General features: G+C 38.1%; 1 protein-coding gene across 1 annotated transcript; it reads left to right on the top strand.

Annotated features, from left to right (window-relative positions):
* The first annotated feature begins 1,064 nt into the window (after nucleotides 1-1,064).
* Nucleotides 1,065-13,275, top strand: plch2b (phospholipase C, eta 2b). Its single transcript, XM_056251455.1, has 21 exons — nucleotides 1,065-1,778; nucleotides 2,579-2,725; nucleotides 3,473-3,715; nucleotides 3,841-3,971; nucleotides 4,971-5,141; nucleotides 5,302-5,395; nucleotides 5,486-5,689; nucleotides 6,061-6,181; nucleotides 8,495-8,666; nucleotides 8,775-8,882; nucleotides 8,975-9,055; nucleotides 9,164-9,267; nucleotides 9,810-9,898; nucleotides 9,983-10,168; nucleotides 10,369-10,476; nucleotides 10,588-10,712; nucleotides 10,792-10,876; nucleotides 11,354-11,500; nucleotides 11,607-11,686; nucleotides 11,787-13,008; nucleotides 13,173-13,275. Exons 1-21 carry the CDS (start codon nucleotides 1,544-1,546, stop codon nucleotides 13,187-13,189), a joined length of 3,870 nt encoding a protein of 1,289 aa, XP_056107430.1. The 5' UTR covers nucleotides 1,065-1,543; the 3' UTR covers nucleotides 13,190-13,275.
* The last annotated feature ends 534 nt before the right edge of the window (nucleotides 13,276-13,809 follow it).

The raw sequence follows: 13,809 nt of genomic DNA on the forward strand, positions 1-13,809 counted from the left end.
CTTTCATGTCTCTCTGCTCAAACCTCACCATGACTCTCTTCATCCAGTAGAAGCGGATGACAATCAGATCTACACTGTCCATTCCATCTTAGACTCCCGGCCGACGAGGTAATCACATTGAATACTTGGTGGACTGAGAGAATACAGCCCAAAGATCATGGATCTCACACGATGACATTCTGGATCCCACTCTACTTACCAAGTTGGCGCAGTGGATAAAACACATGCCTATGGTGTGAGAGACCCGGGTTCGAATCCACTGTGAGACACCAATGTGTCCCTGAGCAAGACACTTAACCCCTAGTTGCTCCAGAGGCGTGCGACATATATAGCAATTGTAAGTCGCTTTGGATAAAAGCGTCACTGCTAAATGAAAAATGAATAAATGTAAGTTCCGAGTTCCCGGGACAGAGGTCATCCTCGTCGCCACTCCCGGTCATCTGGAGCTGCCTGTGGAGGTGGAGTACTGTCACGGATTCAGCCAGCATTCCCTCAGCACGAGCTTCACCCACTCGTTCACAATCACCAGAGTTTTAACCTGCCACACCTGTCACATCACAATTAGGAGTCCTATAAATGCACACAGTTCTACTCACCTGTTCTCCGCTCTCATTAGTCTCTACATGAGTGCACCTACCCGACTACCTACCTGTTTACTCCTCACCTTCTTCGTTCTTTAAATGCCATTGACCCATCTGTCTGTTTCACTTCAGAAAACTCCAGGATCGATCCTACAAAGATAGAGATTCTTCAGTTAAGTGTGATTGTCAAATAGAACTGCTTATGCCATTCACTTACCTGCTTGATGATCTGAGATACCATTATCGTTCTGTGAATAAAAATCCTGTTCAGTTGATCTACGTGCCTCATCTCCTGTTTTGTGACTGTGTGTATATATGTATAGTTTTATAAGAACAGTTAACCAGGTGTTAGTTCATAAGACATTAAATATATTTAATTCTTTTTTTTTGTTGAGAAAAGCTTATAAACGACATGCGTTTGATATACATGTAGTAATAGAACCCAGATTAATTTCATGTTTCCCTTTTTAATTCACATTATTCCAACTATTGATATATCATCCCCTATCCTTTTCCTCAAGTTGACAAGCAAGGCATGAAAATCCCCTAGTACGAGCAATGCCTTCTCCTCATCCTGGATTAGAGATTTACTGACTGCTGACACGTGTGACTCTTCTTCCCGTCCCAGTTCCTCCTAAACTAGCCTCCACAGCACACCCGTTCACCATAGCAGTCTAATTGCCCTCACACTGGAATTTCTGAAGAAAACACAATATCAATGGACCAGAGGGAGGGTCAATTGCTAAGAGGATCAGTCAAGAAGAGGTGTCAACTGGAATTAAGTCATCTGTCCACATGCACATTGCTACCCTTGAGAATTATTGGCTCATCATTTCAGTAACACCTGTCTCGCTGGATGTCGCTGGTGGAAGAGAGCTGACCTTATGAATTACAGCACTGATACGGTGGGCGAGGAACATGACCAGAGGTCTAGGTTATGACTACACAAGAGTCCAGCAGTAATGAACACATCTCCAGGAATGGCACCATCATCTCCAGCCTTGTTTTCACCGTCTCTAACCCGGCGTCCCGTGAGTCCTGGGAGGAGGCCGCCGTCACCTTTCCAATCACCCTCTCCTTCTATAATGACTTCACCTAAACTATGGCAGAAAGCTGCGATATCACGTCTGGCTGAGGAGTTCTTCTGGATAGGAGGAAGCATTGTTGCATCGCCAAAATGGAGAATGGGCCAGATAGGTAAGAATTAAGACACTGATCTGATATTTTTATTACAAATATGAAATTATCTAATTGCTGGGTGTACTTCAGTAACTTTTCAGCAGTTCTAAGATGTTATAGTTTTATACTTGATTTAGTTTCAGTCATTCTGCATGTCATTTACCTTTTAATTGAGTACTTTGAGTGCACTTAAAACAATAAGACAGTGTCCTTAATGATTGCCATCAGGAGAAATGCACCTCACGGCATATGGACACATACAATCCCCGGAGATTAGATTGACTAGCTGCGTCACATGACCCTCTGTCCTTGATCCGCTCCTCAAAAGCAAATTTTAAAAGCATACCCTGAGTTGACCATTAAAAGTAACCTTGGTGACTCCTGGTCCATTAGAATGTCATTCTGGCATAAACAGAAAGTAGAAAAAACCCTAATTTTAATAATATATGATATAATTAAGCTGGTATCGGTATATTATTATAGTATGCCTTGAAATAAAGAGATATCTTTCCCATAAAGTTCGTTGTGATTGTAGTAGGCTACTGTTTCCATGATGCATGCCAGCATTACGAGTAAACAGCCTTATGAACCTGTGCGTGTGTGACGCAGTTGTGTAATCTGATTGAGAAGGAACTTGATGCCACTGCTTGAGCAATTAAACATTAAAATTGTGTTCTTAAAGGTGCACACACTAAAGAAATTAATAGTGCCAAAATATATTTAAAATAATTTACAGACGCAAATCATAACAGTAGCCTGTTTACATGCCAATAACATATGTGCAGCCAAATATTAATAATTAAAATCCTCTTTTGCAGTGGAGAGATGCATGTGCAACATGCAGGCCGGATCTCAAATGATTAAACTGAGAGGAAAATCCAAGGCTATGGTGCGCCTCTTCTACCTAGATGAGCACAAGTCCTGCATCCGCTGGAGGCCCTCCAGAAAACATGAGAGAGCTAAAAGTGAGTCAGATAGAAAACTGCTTGAGCTGCTGGGGTACATGATGTCAGCATGTGCTTGTTATTTTGAACACCCCCATTAAATTGCATGACAAGTGCAGTTTGCAGTTCATGTAGCCTACAGTAGGCTACTTTTGAAAGAGGAAATATTTAAAGAGTAAACTCTTGGCATGCTAGGAATTAAATACTACTGCTAACTCAATATTGCATAAATTTTTTTAGTGAAACAGTAGACAGTAAACAGTACAATTATCACATGATCTCTTCACATTGCATGTTTAATCTAGTGAGTGTAAAAAATGTCACATGTTACAATCAAACAATGAGTCAAGAAACAGATGTTAAAATCACATCTGGAATTACTGGTCATACTGGAAATGAAAGGTCAAGCACATAGCATTGTGGGATTCAGGATACCTGTAATTAACTGTTTATCCAGGTATTCTGTGTGTGGATATAGAACATTTTATTGAAAAAGCATGCACAGTATACTGAATCAATAGTGAGAAGGTAGTATGCTATCTGAATGGCTTTGATTTGCTACCTACTCACTTTTTGCTAAAAGTTAGTTTTGTCAACATGTACATATAGCGTCAAGCTAAACAGATGTGTGCTACAACTTGTTTCCGATCAGGTAGCCTACAGGTATTTTTCTCTAAAGATTGTTTTGTCAAAAAGTCTGAACTACTTAAGAAATGATCAAACGCTCAGAGCACTGCACTGTTTTTTCTTTGTTCATGGTTTATTTAGTCACCATAGACTCTATCCATGAGGTCTGTGAGGGGATGAGAACTGAGGTTTTCAGGCGATTTGCCAGCAGTAACTTTGATCCAAACTGCTGCTTCAGTATTTACCATGGAGACCATGTGGAATCTCTTGACTTGGTTTCCACGAATGGAGAAGAGGCACGGACCTGGATCACTGGCCTTAAATACCTCCTGGCAGGCATCAGTGACGAGGACAGTCTGGCAAAAAGGCTACGGACTCGAGATCAATATCCTTTAATTGTGTCTCTGAGGGGGAAGGTGATGGACTGAATCCACCCATAGCGCCCCCATGTGACCTGTTTCAGTTTGTGTGAATTGTGATGTGTGGATATTTCCTTACATCTTGTTGCAAATGGTTGAGACAGACCTTTTCAGAAGCTGACAAAAATGGAGATGGGAATCTGAGCATCGGAGAGGTTCTACAGCTGCTCCACAAGCTCAATGTGAACCTTCCAAAGCAGAAAGTCAAAGATATGTTCCAGGTACATTTTATATATATGACTAAATCACTAAATTAACTAAAAATGCAGTACTAATAACAGCTGATTTAAAAATTGTTTAGCTTCATAATTTCAATATATTTTAAAATATTATTTATTCCTGTGATGCAAAGCTGAATGTTCAGCAACCATTACTCCAGTCTTCAGTGTCACATGATCCTTCAGAAATTTTCTTGATTTGGTGCTCAAGTTCTCACATTTCTTATTATTATCATTGTTGTGCTGCTTACTATTTTTTGTGTGATGAAATTTTTTAGGATTATTTAATGAACATTATTTGAAATAGAAATATTTTGTAGCCTATAAATATATATTACTGTCACTTTGGATCAATTGAATCCATCCCCGCTAAATAAAAGTATTATTATTTTTATTTTTTTATCTTATTGACCCCTAACTTTTTAACAGTATTGTATAAATGTCAGTTCCGTTCCACAGTACACAGAGCTGCCGTTGAGTAGGCAAACAAGCAAGCTAGCTTGAATGAGCATATCAAACACATTCTCCTTGCTGGTATTTTTGACAAATCTCATTCTACTATGTGCTATTTCTACATAGTTTTTCTCTAATATCATTACTGATGTCCTGTGCCAGGTTATATTGGTTTAGAACACCTCCACAGTGCTATTAGCAAAGATGCCGATGAGTACGCTCTGAGTATGTAACATATGGTTCATCTTGAACAGATGGTGTTGTCTGAAACTGGTTAAGGTCTTAACTCTAGTGCCTCTAATCCTTAATGGAGACATATATTTCTACTGCAACCAATACCATAACACTACTTTCACTGAAAGTACTAAAAAAATTATTAGGTAACAGCGGAATCACTAACTAAAAACCTGAGAAAAAAGGGATTGTTTCACCTTCTAAATTTTCTTTTTTTTTTAAACATTATCCAAAAAATGCACATTATACTTTACGAAATATGTGTGAAATTATGTTTCTAAGTATCTCATTTGAAAGAAAACTCTGCATTCGCAGGAGGCTGACACTGACGATGACCAGGGATCATTGACGTTTGAGGAATTCTGTACCTTTTACAAGCTGATCTCGACACGCAGAGATCTTTACTTACTAATGATCACCTACAGTAACCACAAAGAGCACATGGACGTGAACGACCTCCACCGCTTCTTGGAAAATGAGCAAAAGGCTGGTGTGATTCATTTTGCGTATCGTCATGTATTCGTTAAATATATTACTCTTTTGATGGCCATGAACTGTCATATTTGTAATTAGGGCCCGAGCACCAATGCTTCGAGGACCCTCTTGGAATTGCTCCGTTTTTGAAGCATTTTTCTTCTGTTTCTAGATGGTAAATGTGACTAAAGACTACTGCAAGATGATCATTAACCAGTTTGAGCCATGTTCTGATAGCCAAACACATATGCTACTGGGTATTGATGGTGAGAGACTCTTCATGTGCTTCATTTCTTTCTTTTTTTTAATGGTAATTATAACATTGGACCTTTACTACATTTTTCTTGCTTTCTAAGGTTTCACCAACTACATGCGTAGTCCTGCAGGAGACATCTTCAACCCAGAACACTATAAAGTAAATCAGGACATGACACAGCCACTGACAAACTACTACATCGCATCTTCACACAACACCTACCTGACTGGAGATCAGCTGCTGTCTCAGTCTCGGGTTGATATGTATGCTTATGTGCTTCAGACGGGCTGTCGTTGTGTGGAAGGTAGAAATACTTAAAAGCTTGTCCTTGTTAACATTCTACACAATCAAAGTGAATGTATTTTAGATAAAGTGTTGATCAAAGTAACACATTTTAATAGGGTTTTTACTATTATTAAACTCGGCAATGTACGCGAGACTTGATTTTGTCCGACGGGAATTGATTGGATCGTTGAAACGTTGTGGTTTGCTGTGATCTCATGTGACTGAGAGGTTGTTCCGCGAGTAAACACATGATGTGCACGGATAAATCATTTTAATAAACACTGCAATATTCCATTAAAAAAGCAAGAGTTGACCATTTTGATTTCATTGTGATTTTAAACAAAACATGTTATCTTTCAACTAACACAGTCTCTCTCTTTGTCTCTCTAGTTGACTGCTGGGATGGTCCTGATGGGGAACCTATTGTGCATCATGGTTACACACTTACCTCAAAAATCCTCTTTAAAGATGTTGTTGAGACAATCAACAAATATGCATTTGCCAAAACTCAGTAAGTGATTTACACTGCCTGGCAAAAAAAAAAAAAAAAAAAAGTTGCTGTTTGGGTTTACCGTTGTGGTCAGGATTATTGGCACACCTGGTAAATCTGATCAAAGATGGCTGTAAAAAATAAATCTCCATTGTTTATCCTTTTGATCTTTCATTATTTCATGAAATAAATGCTTTTCTCCAAAACACGTTGGCTATAATTATTGGCACCCTTTTATTAAATACTTTTTACAGCATCCTTTTTCCAAGATAACAGCTCTGAGTTTTTTTTTTTCTATAATGCCTGATGAGTTTTTTTCTATAGAGCCTGATGAGAACACCTGACAAGAGATCAGAGACCATTCCTCCATTCAGAATCTCTCCAGATCCTTCAGATTCCCAGCTCCATGTTGGTGCTCCTTCTCTTCAGTTCAGCCCACTCATTTTCTAGGGTTCAGGTCAGAGAACTGGGATGGTCATGGCAGAAGCTTCATTTTGTGCTCAGTGACAAATTTTTCGTATTGTCCTGAATGAAGATCCAACCATGGGCCATTATAAGATTTCTAGCAGAGGCAGTCAGGTTTTGATTTTTTTAATCTGTTGGTATTTGCCATGATACCATGTATCTGAACAAGATGTCCAGGACCTCCAGCAAAAAAATAGGCCCACAACATTAAAGATCCAGCAGTACCTCAGGCATGGGGTATTTGATCCCTGTTTGCACCAAACACATCTGGTGTCTGACAACTGAATGTGCTGGAGTTTGTTTTTGGATGAGCGACGAGGATTTTTCTTGAAACCCTCCCAAACAACATGTGGTGATTTCTTTTTTTTCTTAGGCTTTCTGACCCCAAGACTCAACTAATTTCTGTAATTCGCCATCTGTGATCCTTGGAGAGTCTTTGGCCACTCAAACTTTCCTTCTCAACACACATTATGACAATATAGACACACGTCCTCTTCCAGGCAGATTCGCAACATCTTAATTATTGCCCTGATGCTGGAAATGGGAATTGCTTTAGCTATTTTCTTAAAGCCACTTTCTATTTTGTGAAGCTTAACTATCTTTTGCTGCACATGCAGAAGAACTATTTGGTTTTACTCATTGTGATGGATGATTAAGGGAATTTGGCCTTTGTATTTCCTCATATTTATACTCGAGTGAAACAAGAAGCCATAGCCAGACAATTTCCTGTTCCTAGTCATGCTGGTGTGCTAAAAAATTTAATATTAATGGGAATAGACTTCAGAGATCTTTTACTCATTAAAAATTCTAGGGGTGCTAATAATTGTGGCTAATGTGTTTTGGAGAAAACATTTATTTCATAATGTGATTTTCCCCCCACTTTCAATTTCTTTACTACAATGAAAGGTTTGATTTTTGCCTTTTTTTTAATGAAAGATCAAAAGGATAAACATATGCAGATTTATTTTTACAGCCATATTTGATCATATTTACCAGGGGTGCCAATAATTCTGACCACAACAAGGTACAAGGTAAATGCTGTAGAGTCAGTGATTGGATCATTTGGGCAGTGAATATTATGTTTCTAGCATTCTATATGTCTGGCAACAGTTCTTCTAACCCTAATTGATGAAGTGTATAGCTTTTCATTTCTTAAAAAAACATGTAGGAAGACACATCATGGCCATATTCCAGGATGACAATGTCACGATTTATCATGCTCAAATTGTGAAAGAATGATTGTGAGGGAGCATGAAGAATCAGTTTCACACGAGTCCAGACTTTACAGAGAGATCAGCTCTTGCATTGTCAATGCAAGGTCTTGACCAAAAATGTATGCACCTCTTGATGGAAATAAAATAACAACATTCCATCAAGAGGTGCATACATTTTTGGTCAAAATTTTGTATTAACAATGCAAGAGTCAAGCACGCTGTAAAGTCTACTCCAGCACATCCCAAAGACTTTCAATGAATTTCAATGGTCTGGTACCATTTTCATGTGTTAAAATAATTCTTTAAGAAATGAAAAGCTACACACTCCATATATTAGGGTTAGAAGAACTGTTGCCAAACACCGTTAGAAACATAATAATCACTGCAATAATGATCCAATCATTGACAAGCATTTGCCTTTAAATCCAAACCGGGTTTTTTTCCAGCCGGGCAGTGTAATTGTAATTATTTCTTTAAATTATACAAACAAATTAATTTCATAAAATAATAATGAAGTAATTAATTAAAAAAGGAACAAAAATGATATATATATATATATATATATATATATATATATATATATATATATATATATATATATATATATCAGATTGTATCATATCATAATATATAAAACTAATTCTTCCACTGTCAGATACCCAGTGATCCTTTCTATAGAGAACCACTGCACTGTGCCTCAGCAGAAGAAAATGGCTCAATACCTCATGGAAGTGCTACAGGACAAGCTGGACCTGTCAAATATAAATACCAATGAGTCCAGGCGTCTGCCATCTCCAGAGGTTTTGAAAGGGAAAGTACTTGTCAAGGTGAGGTAATATTTTACACTTGTCTTTGAAGACATTGCGTAAAGTTTAAAGTAGAATATTTCTGTGACCGAATCATGGGGGAAAAATGAACACTGAGGTGCTTTCCAGGGAAAGAAGCTGCCAGCAAACATTGATGCCGATGCAGAGGAAGGGGATGTGTCTGATGAAGACAGCGGTGAAGAGGACGAGGAGGAAGAGGAGCAACTTAATGGAGATGTGAGATGCTTTTTCCTTTTGTCTACATTAGAATAATTGGGTTATTCCCTTCTGGAGTGTCTGACTAAAAACTGCTGTGTTCTGGGTTACAGACCACTGAAGGAGCACTAGAGACGGGTGATGAATCGAAGAAACGCTCACGGAGGTCGTTCATGGGCAGCTTCAGGCGCAAGGTCTGCAAACCCTTTCCACTTGTCACATTTCCAGTAAAATAGGGGAAAATATCACGAAAGCAGCATTATACGGTCTAGTGTTATGATGTTCCACAATCTGTGTTTTAGAAGAAAAAACGTGTGAAATTAAAAAAGAAGCCCAACGTGAGTGACTCTGATACTGAGCAGGAAATCCCAAGCAGTAACGATAAACAGGCCATCAACTATGGCAAGTGAGTATTTCAGGAGATACAGTTTCTTGTTGAATTCTCTGTGTACTGTAAAAAATAACAACAACAACAACAACAACAACAAAAAACATGCAGTTTAATTTACAGGATGGGATTTTGGTGCCTGTATATTCATGACTGTATTTTTATCTATGCAATACATTTTATTTAAACAGTATAAAATATATGTCTGAATGCCCCAATGTACATAACTGACCATTAAAATAAGAGAGAAATTATATAAATCAAATGTGATTGATCATGTATGAAAACTTATTTTTATTGTTTTAGCAAAAAGTTTTTTTTATTACAAAACATATTAAATATTTAAATAATATTTTTATATGTAAACATTTTATTTTAAATATATATATTTACATTATTGTAAAAATGAAATCTCATACAAATTAGTGAGGTGACTTACAGTTAATCAATTGTCATAGTTTTATTGTATTTATTGTTGCATTCTTACAAACATTTTGTACAGTGTGTATCTAAATCTGTCCAGTCTAATGATAGTCCATGTTTTATGGACATTTTTGCAGACGAAGGAAAACAATGAGACTTTCTCGCGCCCTCTCTGATCTCGTTAAATACACCAAGTCAGTGCGTGTTCATGATATAGAAACTCAAGGTAAGACAGTTGCAACCTCTATGAGCACAAACTGTAAATGTATTCTTGATGTTTATGTCTAAATAAACTGTATTGGTGTTGCAGCATACATGTGCAGCTGGCAAGTCTCCTCCTTAAACGAGAGCATAACTAACCAGATTCTGCATTTAAAACCTGCCCAGTTAGTTCGCTTCAATCAGCGACAACTCATAAGAGTCTACCCCTCCAACTACCGTGTTGATTCGAGCAACTTCAATCCTCAGACTTTTTGGAACGCAGGATGTCATTTAGGTTTGATTTAGCTTTTTTTCTTTAATCAATTATGAATGATTTCCTTTCTAGTTATCATCAAAGCCTTTTGTTTTTTCATTAATGATGAAACAGTGAAGACTTTTATTTGAACAGCAATGGATCACTGCTGGCAAATGGCTCTCTCTTTTTTTTCCCAGTTGCACTGTGCATTTGTTTGAAATGTTGTTTCATCTTTCCAGTCGCTCTCAACTATCAAACAGAAGGCCGTATGCTACAGCTGAACAGAGCGAAATTTGCAGCAAATGGAAACTGCGGCTATGTGCTGAAGCCAAAATGCATGTGTAAAGGTAAGATGGTGTCTCTAGAGTACAGGTAAAAAAAGATACATTTGTTTGATGCATTATATTTATTATTTTCTTTGAAAGGCAATCTTCACCACACATAATGATTGTCCTCAGGTGCCTTTAATCCTACACTGGAAGACCCTTTGCTAGGACACAGGAAATCTCAGCTGGTGCTCAAGATAATTAGTGGCCAGCAACTACCGAAGCCAAAAGACTCCATGCTAGGGGACAGAGGAGAGGTGAGTTCACTCATACTTAAAATGAAAGTAAGTAATAATGTGTAACATGCGATCTGGGTTTCACTGCTTTGTTGTTCAGATCATAGATCCCTTTGTGGAAGTGGAGATAATTGGATTGCCTATTGATTGCAATAAACAGCAGACAAGAGTAGTGGACGACAATGGTAAGTACAAATATGGATTGCGCTAACCGAACTTGGCAGTATTGGTAATTCAGATATAATGGAATCTATAAGGTTAGTGGTTGATTCATATGTGTTTGTAGTGACTGACACTGATGGAAACAGGACTCAATGTGTGACATTTATTTTAAATTTGTGTCTGGGGACGTTCAAACAGAACACGTTTTTGAGTTCCACAACTTTTTTTGATGTAAACAAATGCTAGACAGATGTCTTTGTATTTTTAAAGCACTGTGCCAAGTTAAAAAAGTTATTTTCCATGTGATGTCAGTTCTCAAACAAATGAACCATTCCAGTCAAAAAGAACCAGTCAGTCAAAAAGATTCACGAGTCTTGAACTCAAATGAGAGTCTCCGATTCAAAATGAACCATTGGTCGCAATTAAAGATTAGCAAATTAACAGCTGAGTTTTGTTTTAAATATATGCACATTTCTCATATTTTAATGTCATACTAACAGGTTTTAACCCCATGTGGGAGGAAACGCTAGTGTTTACGCTACACATGCCTCAGATTGCCTTGGTGCGCTTTATGGTTTGGGATCATGATCCAATTGGACGAGACTTCATTGGACAGAGAACCATAGCATTTAAAAGCATGATGCCAGGTAAACTGCATGCCAATAGATGACTTTATTGCACAGACAATGTATACATTTACATTTTCATCAATAATTCAGTCAGTCAGACTTACATTATTTTCTTGTCCCACAGGATATCGGCATGTCTATTTAGAAGGTATGGAAGAAGCATCTATCTTTGTGCATGTTGGCATTAATGACATCACAGTAAAGGTAACTTTTGATTCGATTTCTCTCTTACATAAATTTAGCTGTTGTAGGAAGTTATTCTGCCTTTTATTAATTGCCATTTTTCTGATATACTCATAACCAGGTCAAATCAAGCAACGCAGTAAAGCAGCTAATCCAGAAAAACCTTATGCAGACCTCTGAAGACGGCACAAGGAAGTCATTCGGTGCAAACTTCCTGCGTAAAAGTGGAGCTGGGAAGAACCAAACAAAAGTCGTGAAGGGTTTAGCCGACTGCTACACCAAAGAGGACTTTCTAAACCGACGTTACAGTGATGACGTGAGCTCGAAGGACAGCAGGAGCACCTCACAGACTGCGTCGTTGCTCAGAGGAGCTCAAAGTGAACCCCTGAGAAGGGCCCATAAGGTCTGTTTTCAGGAGCCAGAAGGATCTCATGAGGCACGGCGCCGCCTGTCCTCTATCACATGCTCTGGTGGAGCAGGAGTGGCTATGGACTATAACAACTTAGCATTTGATTCAGAATTAGACATTCAGATTTCTGTGGTTCAATCACACCTTGAGGATAACAAGGAGTTGACTGTTTCAAAACTAAATGAATTACCTTCAACATCTAAACAGGAGTGCGAGTCTGCAGACTTACAGGTACCTAAGAAGAAGGATGCTGCTTCTACACTGAATGAGCAACTCTTGTTGAAGCAGATCTCAGGTGCTACATCTGTTATTGAGGATTCAGGGCAGGAACCTGAGCTGTGTGAACTTCAAGAGAGCCATCTAAAAATTCAGTCAGAACCTACACAAAAGTGTGAACCCTTGAATTTCCACCCAATACCTGATGGAGTACTAGATCCTTATAGTGGAACATTAAACATCAGAAATCCGGTGCTCAATAATAAATTCGGAGCCTCTATAGATGGTAGGCTTAACCCCCTGTGGCAACCAATGTCAATCCCTGCAACACCTGCACTGAGCAGACGCAGGAACGACCAAGGCACAGCATCTTCCAAAGATTCACCATTTAAAGGATGCAGATCACAAAGCGTCCCAAGACGCCGTCCGTCCTCTCCGCCAAACACAACCGGTCTCATTAGGAAAGAATTCCTCAACCAATACCCTCTCCCACAGTGTAGTTACTCTGCACCAAAAAACTCTGCTCCTAATAATCACAACCTTGCTGAAAGTGAATCAAGCAGCCTAAGTAGTTTGGACAGCCTTGACCTGAGTTCTCTGCCATCCCGTTTCCCTGACAACCAGCAGCAGACAATGGGCACACTGCAGAGGGAAATGAATGCTCTGTTTGAGCAGAAAATGCGTGAGATTCACTGCCATTCGCCACTGTTTTTCAGAGGTAAGTCGTCGTAACGCACAGAATAGTGCCAAAGGCTCTTTCCTAAATTATAAATTGTGTTTTAAATTAATACTCTTTTCATGCTGGTTAAAATGTCTATCAAAAATCACGCTATATTTTAGTAGAGATTTTGACTGTTTTTGTATTTATTTATACATTTTTAGATTCCTCAACATTGTAGAAAAGCCATGCATGTGAAACCTAAAAAGAAACAGAACCGAAAAGAAAAGGCCACACCGCAGCTACTGTGATGGATATGGACAGATGCTACAGGAGTATTTTGTACAAATATTATTTTACTTAAATCTTAATCATCTGCTCATGTCATCTGGGCTCATAATTCATGTGTTCATATTTTTTTTCAAAAAGTAGCCTGGAATGTTACATTCTGTCTTTTGCATCTGGAAGCTGCCATTTTGATTTAGATATAATGCAATTAAATACTCTGTGTTTAAAACTAAACATATGCTTCTTAAATAATGCAATCACACTTTGGTGTAAGTCCAAGTTTATTAATTCATTAATATACATGGTGCCAGAACAAATACCTCTTTTGTGACAGTAGAGGTGATTTTTTTTGTACGCAATTTTATATATTTTCCCCATGTTCGAATTACAAAACAACTGTAATATGTTACTTGTCATTTTTACTTCTATAAAATATTTTACTTTTTTTATAGACATTTTCAGATGTCTCCAATCTTTGTCATTCATTAGCAAAATAGATTTTACATTAACATTTTAGACTCATAGTGATGGTCTATGGTTTCAAGTTGGAATGCATGACAATTATCTAAAATA

Source organism: Rhinichthys klamathensis, unplaced genomic scaffold (genome assembly GCF_029890125.1).
Source record: "Rhinichthys klamathensis goyatoka isolate OS25496 unplaced genomic scaffold, OSU_Roscu_1.1 h1tg000082l_1, whole genome shotgun sequence".
In the NCBI taxonomy this organism is placed as follows: domain Eukaryota; kingdom Metazoa; phylum Chordata; class Actinopteri; order Cypriniformes; family Leuciscidae; genus Rhinichthys; species Rhinichthys klamathensis.

What these genes read in the sequence shown, in the direction of transcription:
- plch2b (XM_056251455.1), top strand. Translation starts at nt 1,544, where the DNA reads ATGAACACATCTCCAGGAATGGCACCATCATCTCCAGCCTTGTTTTCA. An exon ending in AAAACATGAGAGAGCTAAAA is followed by an intron (nt 2,726 to 3,472) that starts GTGAGTCAGATA and finishes TGGTTTATTTAG; the next exon opens with TCACCATAGACTCTATCCAT. An exon ending in CAGGCCATCAACTATGGCAA is followed by an intron (nt 9,268 to 9,809) that starts GTGAGTATTTCA and finishes ACATTTTTGCAG; the next exon opens with ACGAAGGAAAACAATGAGAC.